We start from the raw sequence: 14,620 nt of genomic DNA on the forward strand, positions 1-14,620 counted from the left end.
GAGAAGCACTACGATCTACATTTTACAGAGGAGAAAACCCAGTCAGGGTTAAGTGACTTATTCAAGGACACACTGCTAGTAAGCATGTGGAATAGTATTTAACCTAGGTCTTCCTGATTCTAAGCCCAGTGTGCTAACCACTATCCTATTTTATAACTAATTATTTTTCCAAAAAATTTTTGTCTATGGATGCCAGGAATCCTGGATTTCAAATAAATTGTGAGGGAAAATAATTCCACATAATGTGAAGGGTTTTTTTGTAAGCTTCTATTTGATACCATTTTTGCTCTACTGAGTACATGTATGTTAGGGCCATATCAAGTTTGAAGGTTTCAGTTCTGTTTGCCATACTTTTGTAAAATTGAGATAATAAATGGCACCACGACTAAGAAAGTTCTTAACTAAACAAGGGATTGAGGCAATAGCAGAGAAAAAAAGATCATTTCAATTAAAGGAAATTGTAAGGTTTTTGCATGAACAAAATCAGTGCAGCTGATTAAGGAGGGAAACTATCAATTGATAGAATATCTCTATACCAAATAGGTCTGATAAAAGTTTAATGTCTATAATATATCAGAAATTAACACTATGGTATAGAAAAAGAGCCACAAAAACTCAATGCTGTGTGATGTTAATGACCAAAAGTGATAAGTGAACACATCTCTCTCTCTCTGCAATGCAGAGATGGGGTCTATCAGTTTGCAACGCTACATGCATTATCAGATTTGGTTAGTGAGTTAGTTTTGCTGAATTACTCTTTTCTTTTCAATTTTTATTCTTTGTTACAAGGGATGACTCATTGGAAATGAAATGGAGGTAATATAAAAATAAAAGCCATCAACAAAATTAAAATCATAAAAGTAATTACTCTCTCTAACTAATTTGCAACCTGTTGTGAAGCTTCAATAAGATAATGTTCAGAAACTGCTCTGTAACCAGAAATAAAAACTCTTATTTCGTGAAATATATAAAATGGCCTTATTCCTTTAAAATATATTTGACTGTGCTAAAACATAATTACAATATTAAGGAAATGCTTATTTCCAACCTATGATAGCCCTCAAAGATCTTTCTGATACCTTAGTATCCTTTCAGCCAAATTTGAAAGATTGGAAATAATTTTATTCAGGATTTTGAAAATTATGATGTACTAATGTATGATGATTTCATATTTGTATATTTATTCCCTTCCAATATTCTTCAAAATAGCTAAATTAATGCTCCTGCCCCTTGGTCATTAAGATATTCAAACTTGCAGTTACACAGTAGCTTCTTTACGCCAATGAAAAGTAGTAAGTAAAACAAACTTTCTTATTCACTTATAATTATAGCACACAAAGTAGCTAAAGGAGCCCACATAGAAGAGTCATAATATCTGTGTTCTCCCTTCCCTTCTCCCATCATTCAAATTCATTAAACGTCTGGGACAAAGATAGAGGTATGTGCACAGAGAATGGAAGAAAACCCATTCCTCTGCCTGTCCCACCAGAGGTAAACTCTAAGAGACCAAAGCAATAACATCACCAATAGCATCATAAGTAACTTGTTTTGCTCAAAAATATTAGATCCTTAAAGGTTCTGAGACATGCAGGACAAGCAGAGACAGTTGTTCCCATACCCATGGTGAACAGCAGCTGCCTACTCTATCCTAGGACAGATAACCTATAATGATTGATTTGGACCTAGAGGAAACCTCAGAGGTCATCTTGTCCAACCTACTTAGGAAAGATGAGCAGTTGGATCTTAAGTCACTTTTAAGATATAAAATCAAAATACCTTTTTATATGTGTTTACAAAGTAGCCAAGATCCAAATGGTGTTGACATTCAGAAAGACCTGCTTCTGCAGAAACCTAACATCCTCCATAGCACAAATTTAATTGAAAAATCATTGTGCTCCACATGTACTCAACATCAATAATAAGGGAAAATATTTCTAATTATTTGTGCTGTTATTCATTCATTTAATTCTCTGTATGAATACTTACTAATTTTTTTCAGGGAGAGAAGCCTATGATTTCCAACAATATGGGGGAACTCCCAGTATTAGAACTCTCCCTATATATATAAAACACAACAGGCAGTGTCTATGGCTTATAGTCTTAGAGTGTTGCTTGGGACACTGGGAAGTTAAGTGATTTGCTTATGATCATACAACCAATATCAATTAATCAATTAATCCATCAAAAAGCATTTATTAAAGGTCTACAATGTGGCAGGCACTATGCTAGTCACTGAGGGTAAAAAGATAAAAATGAAACAGGCCCTACCTCAGGGAGCTTACCTGTACATATACAAGTATACTGTGAATATATTTTTTAAATGCATATATGTGTATATATTTATATTTGTATACACACAAATGTATTACATATGTATATACCAAAAACACACAAAATAAATACAAGGAATTTATTTCATATATGTATATCTTATATATAATAATAGTATGCATGTGTATGTACATAAGTATACCCACAAAACACATACAAAATAAAAACAAGGTATCTATTTCTATATATGTATATATTATATATAATACTAGGTACACATTTGTGTGTATATATGTACACACACACAAATAAAGATAAGGTAATTCAAAGAGGAGGAGTTAGATAATGGGAGGATCAGGAATGACCTCATATAAGAGGTAGAATTTGAACATATCTTTGAAGGAAACTCAAGATTCTAAGAAACTGAGAAAAGAGAGGAGCACATTGTAGGCAAAGGGAAAGGTCTATGAAGAAGTACAGACAGGAAGAGGGAGTGTTGCATGTGTGAAGCAGTAAGAAAACCAGTTTGGCTGGAATAAGGGGACAGTGAAAGGAATGATGTGTAATAAAGCAGGAAATGTAGGTTAGATTTAGGTCATGAAGGGCTTTAAATGCCAAACAGAAGTTTGTATTTTATCCTAGTGCAAACATTTTTAATATTTTTTGGTGTCATAGACTCTGGCCTTCTGGAGGAACCTATGGACCTATTCTCAGAATAATATTTTTAAATAATTGAAGGAAATACTAAATTCTAGTTAGAGGGGAGTGAAAATGAAAACATAATTTTTCCCATCCAATTTCATGGACTACCCCCTGAAATCTATCCAGGGACTCTGGTTAAGAACCTCTGTCCTAGAATTAAAACAATATACACCTAGATCTTACTGAATCTAGGGCTGATCCTCTATCCACTATTCCAGGCTAACATAACTGCAATACAAAATAAAAAATTTAAATATGAATGTTTTAATTCTAGTAACAGGATTTCTCCTCCTCATCCCCCATAGCTAGATGGCTCCTAAGAGTTTAGCAGACCTGAGAATTGTGCTTATTTTTTTTCTTATCAATTCCAGCAGGGATCTGTATGCCAAAGACAAGAATTTATAGTAGTACTACTTTACATTTGCATAGAGCCTTATAGTTTACAAAATGCTTCCACCTCTCAGTTAATCATTTGCTGAAATGAGATTTTGCAAAATGCTTTGCAAATCTTAAAACGCTGTTTAAATGCTAATTACCATTACTATTATTGCCTTTGTTATCTCATTTGGTCCTTACAACAATCCTATAAAATAACATTATTATGATCATTCCCATTTGACAGATGAGTTAAAAAGTTTGGACTTCAAGAGGTTAAATGAGTCTCCCAACATGACAGTGACAGAGTTAAGATCCAAGCCAAAGTCTTTTGAAGCTAAATAGAGCGCACTCATTCTACTATTATCAGGTGCTCTTAACTTTTGACTGTGTCTTAGACCCCTTTGGCCGTCTAGTGAAGCTCATGTACTTTTTTGTTAGCATAAAGTTTTTACATGAATAAAATGAAAAAATGAATAAAATTACTGAAATAGGTAATCAAAGTACTTTAAAAATCAAGTTCACAAACCCCAGGTTATGAACTTCACTACACTATGGGGCCCTACATAATGCAGAAACATGAAAAGAAAGTAGCAGATTTCTCTCACTATTTCATGACTATTTGAGGGGGGAGGGTTATAGGTTTTTAGATTTTAATACTTTTAAAATAACTACTCATATTAAATGTAAAAGAAGTGAGTAAGCAGTTAAAATTAAAGTGAAGTGAACAGAAGCAAGAGAACAATTTACACAGTAACAGCAATATTATAAAGATAATCAGCTGTGAAAGACTTAGTGACTCTGATCAATAAAATGATCCACCGCAATTCTAAAGGACTTAGGATGAAAAAAATACTAACCACCTCCAGATAAAGAACTGATGGTTGTGAAGATTGAAATATGTTTTCCCCTTCTTTTTATTTTTGCTCAGAACTTTGTCAATACAGATCTACATTTTGCATGATTTTATATATATAATGTGTATTGTGTTTTTGCCTTCTCAATGGGTGGAAAAGAGGATGGAGGCAGACAGAGAATTTGGAACTAAAAATAAAATAAACTTTTTTTTTAATTAAGTTAAGGGACAGCTAAGTGGTGCAGTGAATAGAGCACCAGCCCTGGAGTCAGGAGGACCTGAGTTCAAATCCAGCCTCAGACACTTGACACTTAACTAGCTGTGTGACCCTGGGCAAGTCACTTAATCCCAATTTCCTTGCCTTCCCCCTCCAAAAAAAAGTAAGTTAAAATTAAGGTCATTTCCATGATTTCATTTTCTTTGAAATTTTTGTGCACGTGTTGGTGTTCAAGAGGTCATTAAACTCAGGAAATTGCCTTTGATATAAGTTGGTAGAGATGAAGGAGTGAGACAAATATATGGCTACAGGACCCAACTTCATCCCCACCATAGCTTTTCATTTCTTTGAAAAACATGCTGCAAAAATGTGTGATTATGAGAGATACATTTCAGTGGTGTTGCTTTCCAAAGAAATAACAGAGAGCCAAGGAGTCAATACTTACTAATCTGGTTGGTAGATGCACTATAAAAGGCATTGACTGTGGTTGGATTGGTGAACCACCTGGAAAAAAAGAAACACAACCACCAACTGTCATTTGATAGGCAAGCACCCAAAAGAAGACAACACAAATGCTGAACTTCGGTCAAAAAAACAGGAAATGAATGGTCACGTGGTACATCAGAGTATCCCATCAGTCCGAGCTGATGGCTGAACATTATCATTCCAAGTTGTATGTAATTCAGCTATATTCAACAGGTTCCAAAAGGAGGAGCGTAAGTTTATTGGGTTTAAACAATTTCTAAATAAAGTTGGTGCTGCTGCTTTTAAAAGGCCATAAGTGAGCTCTAGGATTTGAAGTGCTCTCTTCACAAAGCAATACTGTGGACGTCCTGGACATGCCAGAGGAGGCAAGTCTGCCTAGGAAGGATGACAAGCTTGGGTTTCCAAATGTTCTTCACTCCTGATCTGTGGGTTAGAAGTCCTTGGGCTAAAAGTAAGGACAATTGGGCTATTTTTTAGAGGAATGTGGCACTGACATTTCTACTGGGTCTACAAGCTCATGTCTCCCCCATCAGGAAGAAACCCTGATTTGATCTTTCCATCCTTGCTAACTATAATCCTATATGCCCTTTATAGCTAAACTTGAAAAGGTGCCTCCACTTTCTCTCCTCTCACTCTCTCTCTTCTTAACCTTTTACAATCTGGCTGCTGACCTTATCATTCCACCAAAATTGCTCTCCACAAAGTTACTAATGATCTCTTAGCTGCCAAATACAATGGTCTTTACTCGATCCTCATTCTCCTTGACCTCTCTGAAGCCTTTTCACACTGTAGATAAATCTCTCTGATGGTTCAGAGTGAGTGTAAATGGCAATTGTTTCTGTTTTGGTCAATAACCCTGAAGGTCTTCCCCTCCCAAACTTATTGGGGGGGGGGGGGGCGGGGATGAGATTAGGTAAAAGAGGCCATTCTTTGCCTCATTCCTACCTGGCCTTAATAACTGAATGGGTGTTGCCTCAGACAAACTGAGACCTGGTAAAAAGCTTAAAGAGGTCAAGGTCCCCCACTGTATTCCAGGTCATCTCCAGTCCTGATCTGTATCTTGCCATTGGGCCCAGATGGCTCCAGAGAAGACAGTGAGGCTGTTGATTTTGCACAGCCCTGCCTCACTTAAATCCAATTCACTGGCAAGTCATGACATCACCTTCCGGATATGGTGGTCCTCTTTGAGAACAAAGACAAATGACAACTCTCTCCTCCTTAATACCTTTTCTCTCTAAGTTTTGGGGTTACCACTTCTCCTCATTCTCCTCCTTTCTGTCTGACTGCTCCTTCTCTATTTTGCTGGATCCTCTTCCAGATCGTGCCCTCTAACCATAAAGTATCCTTCAGAGTTCTGTCCTGGTCCATCTTCTATTCTCCCTCTATACCACTTTACTTGGTGATTTCATCAGCTCCCATTGATTTAATTACAATTTCTATGCTAATGACTCCCAAATCTATCTTTCCTGGTCCAATCTCTCTGCTGACTTGCGATTCTCACATCTCCAACTGCCTTAACCTGAATGTCTAGTAGACATCTTAAAATCAAATTGTCCCAAACAGAATTCATTATCTTTTCCCCTAAATCCTTCCCCCTTACTTTCGCTATTATTGTAAAAGGCAATATATCCTCCTAGTCCCTCGGGTTAACAACCTAGGAGTCAGTCTGGACTCCTTACCATCTCTCTCTCTCTCTCTCTCTCTCTCTCTCTCTCTCTCTCTCTCACTCACACACACACACACACACACACACACACACACACTGCCCCCCTCATATCCAATCTGCTGCCAAGACCTATTGATTCCTTTTGCAATATCTCTCAAATATACCCTGCCCCCTTCTCCCCTCTGACACTCTTCCATTCTAGTGCAGGCCCTCATCGCCTCACACTTGGATTACTGTAATAACTTGCTGATGGTCTGCCTGTCTCAACTCTCCCCCCATTCCAGTATATATCCATTCAGCCACTAAAGTGATCATGTTACTCCCTATTCAATAAACTCCAGTGGCTTTCTCTTGCCTCCAGGATCAAATACAAAATACTATTGCATTCAAAGCCCTTCATACCCTAGCTCCCTTCTACCCTTCCAGTCTTTTTTTTTCTTTTTGGAGGGGGGATGGCAGGGCAATTGGGGTTAAGTGATTTGTCCAAGGTCACACAGCTAGTATGCTTAAGTATCTGAGGTTGGATTTGAACTCAGATGCTCCTGACTCCAGGGCTGATACTCTATTCACTGTGCCACCTAGCTGCCCCTTTTCCAGTTTTCTTAAACCTTACTCCCTGTCATGTACTGTTTGATCCAGTGACACTGGCCCCCTAGGTGTTCCACAAACAAAACACTTCATCTCTTGGCTCTGGGCATTTGCTCTAGCTGTCCTCCAAATCTGGAATATTCTCCTTCCTCCACTTAATGAGTTTCCTAACTTCCTAACTAAAATCCCACCTTCTATAAGAAGCTTTGAATTCCTCTTAATTCTAGTGGCTTCATATTTACCTTGAATATAGCTTACTTAGTATAAGCTTGTTTGCATGTTGCCTCCTCCAGGAGATTGTAAACTCCTTGAGGGCAAAGATTCACTTTTGCCTCTTTTTATATCTCCAGGGCTTAGCACAGAGCCTGGCACTTAGTAGGTACTTAATAAATGTTTACTGAATGATTGATTGCTAAACTGTTTTGCATAGACCACTGAACAATTAAATGATTAAAATTTTCTGCTACTGTTTATTTAAGATTTCTCACCACTGTCAAAAAAAAAAAAATGAGTCAAAGCATCATTGGTTTCATTGCTCAAAAACAGCCCTGGTTTCTAACTTCTTTAAGTGCCAGCCACTCTAAATTTTCCACAAGACCATGGAGTCATTATACCATTATGTACCTCTAATCTCATATCAGCCTGAAGTTAGAAGGTTAGAAGATACTTTGGCTAAAGGTCAATTGATCAAATCAGATCACTGATTCTGACTCTAAGGCTGCTTTGCCCAGCTCCTAAGCCTGCTGTCAGAATGGCATTTCCTTCTTCTCAAGTCAATCATGGATTATAGGTTTTTCTCAACCGCCAGCTGAAATGACACCAGCTTCTCTGTCAGTGACTAGTAAATGTTTCCACTAAACTGGGATTAGACCTGAATTAAATTCATTTGCTTTCAACCTGAGTTCTCTGGATGGCTTATTTTTCCTGAGAAAACTAATTGAAATTCTCAGTTATTTGGTTCTCACTTGTACAGTAGAAAAAGAAATGAGAACCAGGGTTTAAATCCAACCTCTAACATTTCACTTAGGTTACCTTGGCCTCAGCTTCCACAGCCATAAAATGACATCCTTGGATTAGATAGCCTCTGGGATCCCCTCCAATTCTACATCTATGATCTCTTGGACTCTAGGTACAATCTATTTCATCAGCTGGAGCTACCAGGAGGATTTTAAAAACACTGCATATAAGGTAAAGCACAAGGCACAGGGGAAGGTCAGGTTGTTAGAGGAGAGCCCAATTCAGGCTGCCACTCTGTGAGTTCAGGTTCAATGTTGGGATGAAATGAGGTACTCTTGGGTCATTGAACAGTTAACAAAGGAAGGTTTATTTAGCACTGACATAGAAAAGATGTTCAACAAGGATATAGTATCACTTAGCTCAATAGACACAGTTCCCCTCTTCTTCCGTATGGAAGTATAGAAGGTCATCAGGGCAAGAGTGGTGACTTCCATCATTTTGGAACGTTCACCAAGTCTGAAGGGAAATGACTCCACATGAGTGGGTCTTTTTATGTCCTGAGATAACAAGGAAGCCCATATTTATATGACCAGAAGTAGCCAGGAGGTTGCTGGTCAAGAGAGGTGGAAGCTTGAGTCTTGCTCCATACAGGCCAATCAAGTCCTGACTGTTGAATTTTAGGGGAAAACTAGCTTAACCTGTTAGGAGGAATGACTCTAAATATTGGTCCTTTTCAGGCAACTTGGTTTGCCTTTACATTTGTAGATAAGCTTGAATCACAACATGAATAATGACTTGATTTATTCACATAATTCGACCCTTTCTGTCATCATCACCATCCTGTTTGCTGGATCATATATCCCACGTTTGCTGGATATATAACTAAAATAATAGAGAATTATTCAGATGTATCCTAAACTGCTAGAATATATAAATAAAGGCTCACTAGAAAAACCCAGATCCCCTGCAACCAAAAATAAAATTTCCCCCTTGGTGGGGATTCTGAGGGACTGTTTTTTTATTGACCTTTCAGAGAGTTTCTATTTGTATCAGCTTGGGAGTTAAGAGAAGCCCAGGCTATGCATGAACCAATCCTACTACTCATCAGCATGGGAGAGTTGACCAGCACTGTTTTTGGCCTGGTCAGTTCACCCCTGAACGAGCAATTTAATGCCTTCCACCCTCACTCCTGAGGGATCATAATACTGATGCTGAACTTTGTGTGGATCTACATGTAGCTCTGAGCTACTGTGGCTCTCATGAACCACTCATGAGCTCAACCTCTCTGATAACTGAGATTACAGGCATATACTATTATGCCTAGTCAAAGGTTTATTTAAAGAGCAATTGAGAAAACCCAGGAACAGTGGCTCATCCTTACTTTCTTATTTTTAGCAAACATTCTAATTTTATTATTCTAACTACTCCATAGTATCTACTACTACAGATAAACCTGATTATATTCCATTTATCTCCTTATTATAGAGGGTGTTGTATACATGGAGATATGTCTCATCTTCCTACCAAAAAACTGTCACTTCTTTAAAAGCAGAACACTATTTCCCATAGTACATAGTATAGAATTGGGCAAAGATAAGGAAATAAAAATGAATCATCAACTAAATCACACACATTTCCTTTCTAAGACATATAGAGGGCAAAAATAAAACATAGAGGTGAAAATATAGGGGATAAGAATATAAAATTTGAAAAATCTCATTAAAGAAAACCTACTTTTACTATAAAATGGCATATAATAGTTTCATTGTTTAAAAACTATTCAATATTTTCATTTTTTCCTATATTTTATGTCGATATTTGGACTGGTTAGACTACATATGAATGAAATAAATCATGACTAAGTTTTATGATTCAATTATTAACTCATATCATAACCTGAAATTTCTTGCACTGATGAAATCATAAATATGGACCCAAAAAAATAGTGGACTTGCAATGAGGGAAAATGGATTTGAGTCCCCACTCTGATACTATATGATTAGGTCAAGTCACTTAAGCCTCTGAGCTCAGTTTCTTCATCTTCAAAATGAAGGACAATGATGTTTATACTACTTAACGTCCTAAGATTGTAGGAAAAGCTTTTATAAGTCTTAAAGCAATATGTAAATGTGAACTATTATTATCTACCCATTTCATAAAGCTTTTTATAGATAATACAATATATATTTCTTCATAAAGAAGAAATCACTTAGTAAACCCTCCAGATGTAGACAAATCAAGGTTATCATCAGGGGTGTGCTGATCAATGTTTAATAACCAACTTTGTGAAGCAAAACACATGTTTTATGTTTAACCTGCATTATTCAAATTTCTCCATCACTTTCTTAAGTCTAGTGTCTACTAGACCATCAATTTAATGATAAATATAGACTTGATTTATATCGTTTATCAATTTCTGGGGTGTCAATGTTCACAATGAACATTTAACAAGTCTCTTACGATTTGGATCCAGTACACCTCTGGCTATTGTGATCATTATTACCTTTCTCAGAAAGAATTGCCATGATATCAGTATGGGATAGTGGAAAGATTTAAAATCAGAATATTTCAATTCATCTACTTACTATTTTTGTGATACTTTTGAGCAAGTCACTTAATATCTCTGGGTTTGTGATAATAATGGCAATTAAAGATTCCCCTGTATTGGCTTGGTTTTTCAAATTGATTGTGTTAGAACCCAGAGCTTGTTACTCCCACCTGTGGGATGGACTTGTTGATGTGAAAAGAGAGTCCTGAACTGGGAGGAGCTGGTGACGGAGATTTGGAGAGACAAGAGGGAGGCAGAAGAACTTTTTTGGAAGCAGAGAGAGAGACTGAGAGAATTGCTGGGGGACTTCTGAGACCTGCTCACTGAGCTGCCAAGGACTGAGGAGACATGGCTGTTTTGCTGGTACTTTGTCTGTCTGTTTTTATGTTGTTTTGCCAGATTTGTCCACTGGTGAAAGACAGTCCTTTTGTTGAAGAAGTCCTGGAACCTGGCTGTTGGCTAAGAAGCCCTGAGACTGTCCTGCAGACAGAGAGTGAATACTGTCCACTAGTGAAGGACAGTGCTGTTGTTGCAGGGGTCTGGAGACTGTCCTGCAGACAGAGTGAATACTGTCCACTGGTGAAGGACAGTGCTGTTGTTGCAGGGGTCTGGGAACCTTTCTATTGGTTCAGAAGCCCTGAAGAAGGATTTTCTTGTTGTATGTTTACAGAAATCCTGGGAGAGGGTTTTGCTAATGTTTTCAGGGGTTCTAGGACTGTTCTACAGACAGAGGATGAATTAGTGAAGAGACTGGCAATGTATCTTGTGGCCTTGCTAAGCCTTGTCTCCCCAGGAACTAAGATTGCTGAGAACTTGCCTCGTGTCAAGATGAAGAAAAGACCTCCATTTGGGTATTAAGTGCTGTGTTTAAACTTGATGTAACTCTAGGGTAGATTCAATTGAGATCCAGGGGTGGGGAACTTTTGACCTTTTTGTGCTCTGTGATTGACAAATGAAGGTATTTTACTTATGTTTGGAAACTAATCTCCATTTGAGAAGAGGGGCTTTGTGGTGGACTAAATGAAGGTATAGCCTAGGGGTGGAGAAGTATTTAGACCAGGGACTTTGTAATTGATTGAATGATTGGAAGGTCCTGGGGTGGGGTAATACTTGGAGATTATTTAATCACACAGTAAATGCTGTATTTTGAATGATGTCATGTTTTGATCTTCTCTGTTCTTGGTTTGTCACTAAATAAAATGGAGAGCACCTATGCTGGTATTTTGAACCTTGGGAAGTTGCCTTTCCTTGGCAATTACATTACAGGGTTTTATCTACAGAATGAGAGATTTAGATTAGATGACCTCTGAGGTCCTTTCCAGCTACTTCTAAGTCTATTCTCTTATGAAATAAGGAAAACAGTGGCACCTATGATTTCATTATAATAGGGAATTCCCCAAAGAGGAAAGCCCCCACTAAAAAACACAGGAGCACCTTCTCTGTAATTTATAATCTTAGAGAGGTACCTAGAAGCACTGAGTGTGACTTGCCTGGGGTCACAAAGCCTGTATGTGGCAGGAATGGGACATAAACCTAGGTCTTCCTGTCTCTAAGACCAGCTCTCTATCCACCACTTCCTGCTGCCTCATATATGAAAGTAGATAATTAATGTAAAGTACCTTATGCAGCCCCTCAGCAAAAAAGGCTAATGGGAAGGGTAGTTATTTCCAGCTGGAAGGATGGATTCAAGGATCATTGGAGACAAAAGCTGCTCTACTCAAGGGAATTTTGGAAACCCTTGCTGACTGGGAATGGGTGGAAGAGGGGATGTACATTATCCAATTGCAAGTGAAAAATATTGCTAGCCCAAACTGAATATGATCAGAAGTTAAAGTCTATCTGAGAGAAGGAATCTGTCTAGATAGAATTTTGTGCTTTCTCTGACTGTCTCTGTTAGTGGAAGCTAGTAAATGGATCCCTTCTCCTCTTCCTTCCCTCCCCTACCTCAATCATTGCCTGGTAAAAGGGCATCACTTACCCTTGGAAGTTTCCTAATCTCTTTAAGCTTTGTTTATATGCTGTATGTATTTATATAATGTGTTTTGTCTCCAGATAAAGATAAGCTGATTTCTATTGCATGCTGAGCAACTGTTTACTATAAAGGAACAATGGAGAAGGGCACCGGGGAATGAATGAACCAACAGACCTAGATTTAACCTTGAACCTATATTGAAGTGCCTGCCCCACACCACTGCAGACAGGAAAGAATGGCTTCACTTTAAAACTGTAAGATTTTACATAAAGGCAAACTGCTTTTATTATTGTTCCTAAAAAAAATTTTTCTCACCAATATGCCAGCAACAAATGCATTGTAAGCTCTATTTTTCATATACTATGTGAGAGAATATAATACCAAGTAAGTGAAAGCTCAAGAAAATGAAAAGATTCTTTTAAATAGGGATTTGATATATCTGTAGCCATGTTTTAAAGGGTAAAGGAACCAAGTCCAAAAGTGTTTTGTTATAGTGGAAGTGAAAATGAGTTAATAGGGAAACTGCTTTAAAGTAATTGCTGAAAAAGGAAATGATGGGATGAGGAAGAGAAATTACATTCTGACATGCTGAGCAATGGGGTAAATCCTTTATTTTTAAGCCTGGTAATGTGACAATTTGGAGGATGGGACCCTAAATATATATCATTCAGGGATAACCTGCCAATTAATTTCATTCTTGCTGACATTTCCCACCATGTGAGGGACCTCTTCAATGCACATTAGTGCAGTTAAAATGGATTCCAGGAGAATGAAAGATAAAGGGTGTTTATCTCCCATGCCCACAAAGAAACAAAATGTTATTTCAGTGCTTTACAAGCATTCATACTGGGTTAAAGGAAATATAGAATCATGATCTACTGTTCAAAGTAAACTATTATCGAGGAGATACTTCAGAATCATCCCCACTCAATTAACTCATGCATTTTCAAAGCCCTGAGATGCCTATTAAAATCAATGGGCATCATAAAGCTAAAACCCCGTGCAGTGCCTCCAAAAAGGTACCAGTTGGCAATATCCAGAAAAAAACTTTATAGTACTATCTGATTACTGGGCAGATAAAGCCCCTAACTACCTAATGATGCTTTCACTAGACGTGCCTATCTCTAAAACAACAGAAAATAGTCACATTGCTGTGGATCTATAAGATACAGAACCTCTCCGAACAAAATATTCTTGTTCATAAAAGCAATACACCTAAGACCATGGTCAAGATAGTGTTTATCCCATTTTGCAGATGAGTAACCTGAAGCAAATCAAGTGATTTGATTATGACCATATTGCAAGGAGGAGCCAAGCTTAAGGTTAATTGCCTTTGGTTCTTAGTTTCAACAGTTTTTGAAGAAAGGCAATCATAAGAATATTATTAAAAATAATCATCACTACCCAACAATTCCATTGTGGGAAAAATGCTCTGAAAGTGCTATCAAGAATGACAAAAAAGGGCAGCTAGATGGCAGTGAACAAAACACCAGGCCTTGAGTAACAAGAACCTGAGCTCAAATCTGACCTCAGATTCTTGACACTTACTACTTGTGTGACCCTGGGCAAGTCATTTAACCCCAACTGCCTCACACAAAAAAAGGACAAAAAAGTTATCTCTTCAAAGAATTTTAAAATAGCATTTTATGTAATTGCAAAAGAAAAAAAATAAAACTAGAATTAACCTAAATGGCGAAAACAGGGGAAAGGTTAAATAATTTGTAACACATTAATATAATGGAAGGAAAAGATAGCATGGCATAATACAGAATCAACCTCTGAGTCAGGAAGAGTCTAGGTTGAAGTCCTGATTCTGACACATACTAACTGGTGTCACAACTTTTCAGTGTCCCTTGTAACTGTCAAAGATTACTCGAAGTTGTAGAAAAATTGCAGGTATACCTTGGAAGAAAGCTCCTTTCTCTGAGTTCCTTACTCTGATTAAATTACAAGTCTGGTCCAAAATATAATATAATTCTATC

General features: G+C 37.5%; 1 protein-coding gene across 1 annotated transcript in view; it reads right to left on the minus strand.

Annotated features, from left to right (window-relative positions):
- Positions 1 to 14,620, minus strand: part of PHEX (phosphate regulating endopeptidase X-linked) — a 303,310-nt gene that overhangs the window by 65,712 nt on the left and 222,978 nt on the right. Inside the window, exon 15 of the mRNA XM_069063406.1 lies at positions 4,867 to 4,925. Coding sequence (XP_068919507.1) covers positions 4,867 to 4,925 — 59 coding nt within the window. The remainder of the gene's footprint in view (positions 1 to 4,866; positions 4,926 to 14,620) is intronic.

This window comes from Petaurus breviceps, unplaced genomic scaffold, assembly GCF_028583685.1.
Source record: "Petaurus breviceps papuanus isolate PSGF00001 unplaced genomic scaffold, PetGlider_PUasm1.0 90574, whole genome shotgun sequence".
Classification (NCBI taxonomy): Eukaryota; Metazoa; Chordata; class Mammalia; order Diprotodontia; family Petauridae; genus Petaurus; species Petaurus breviceps.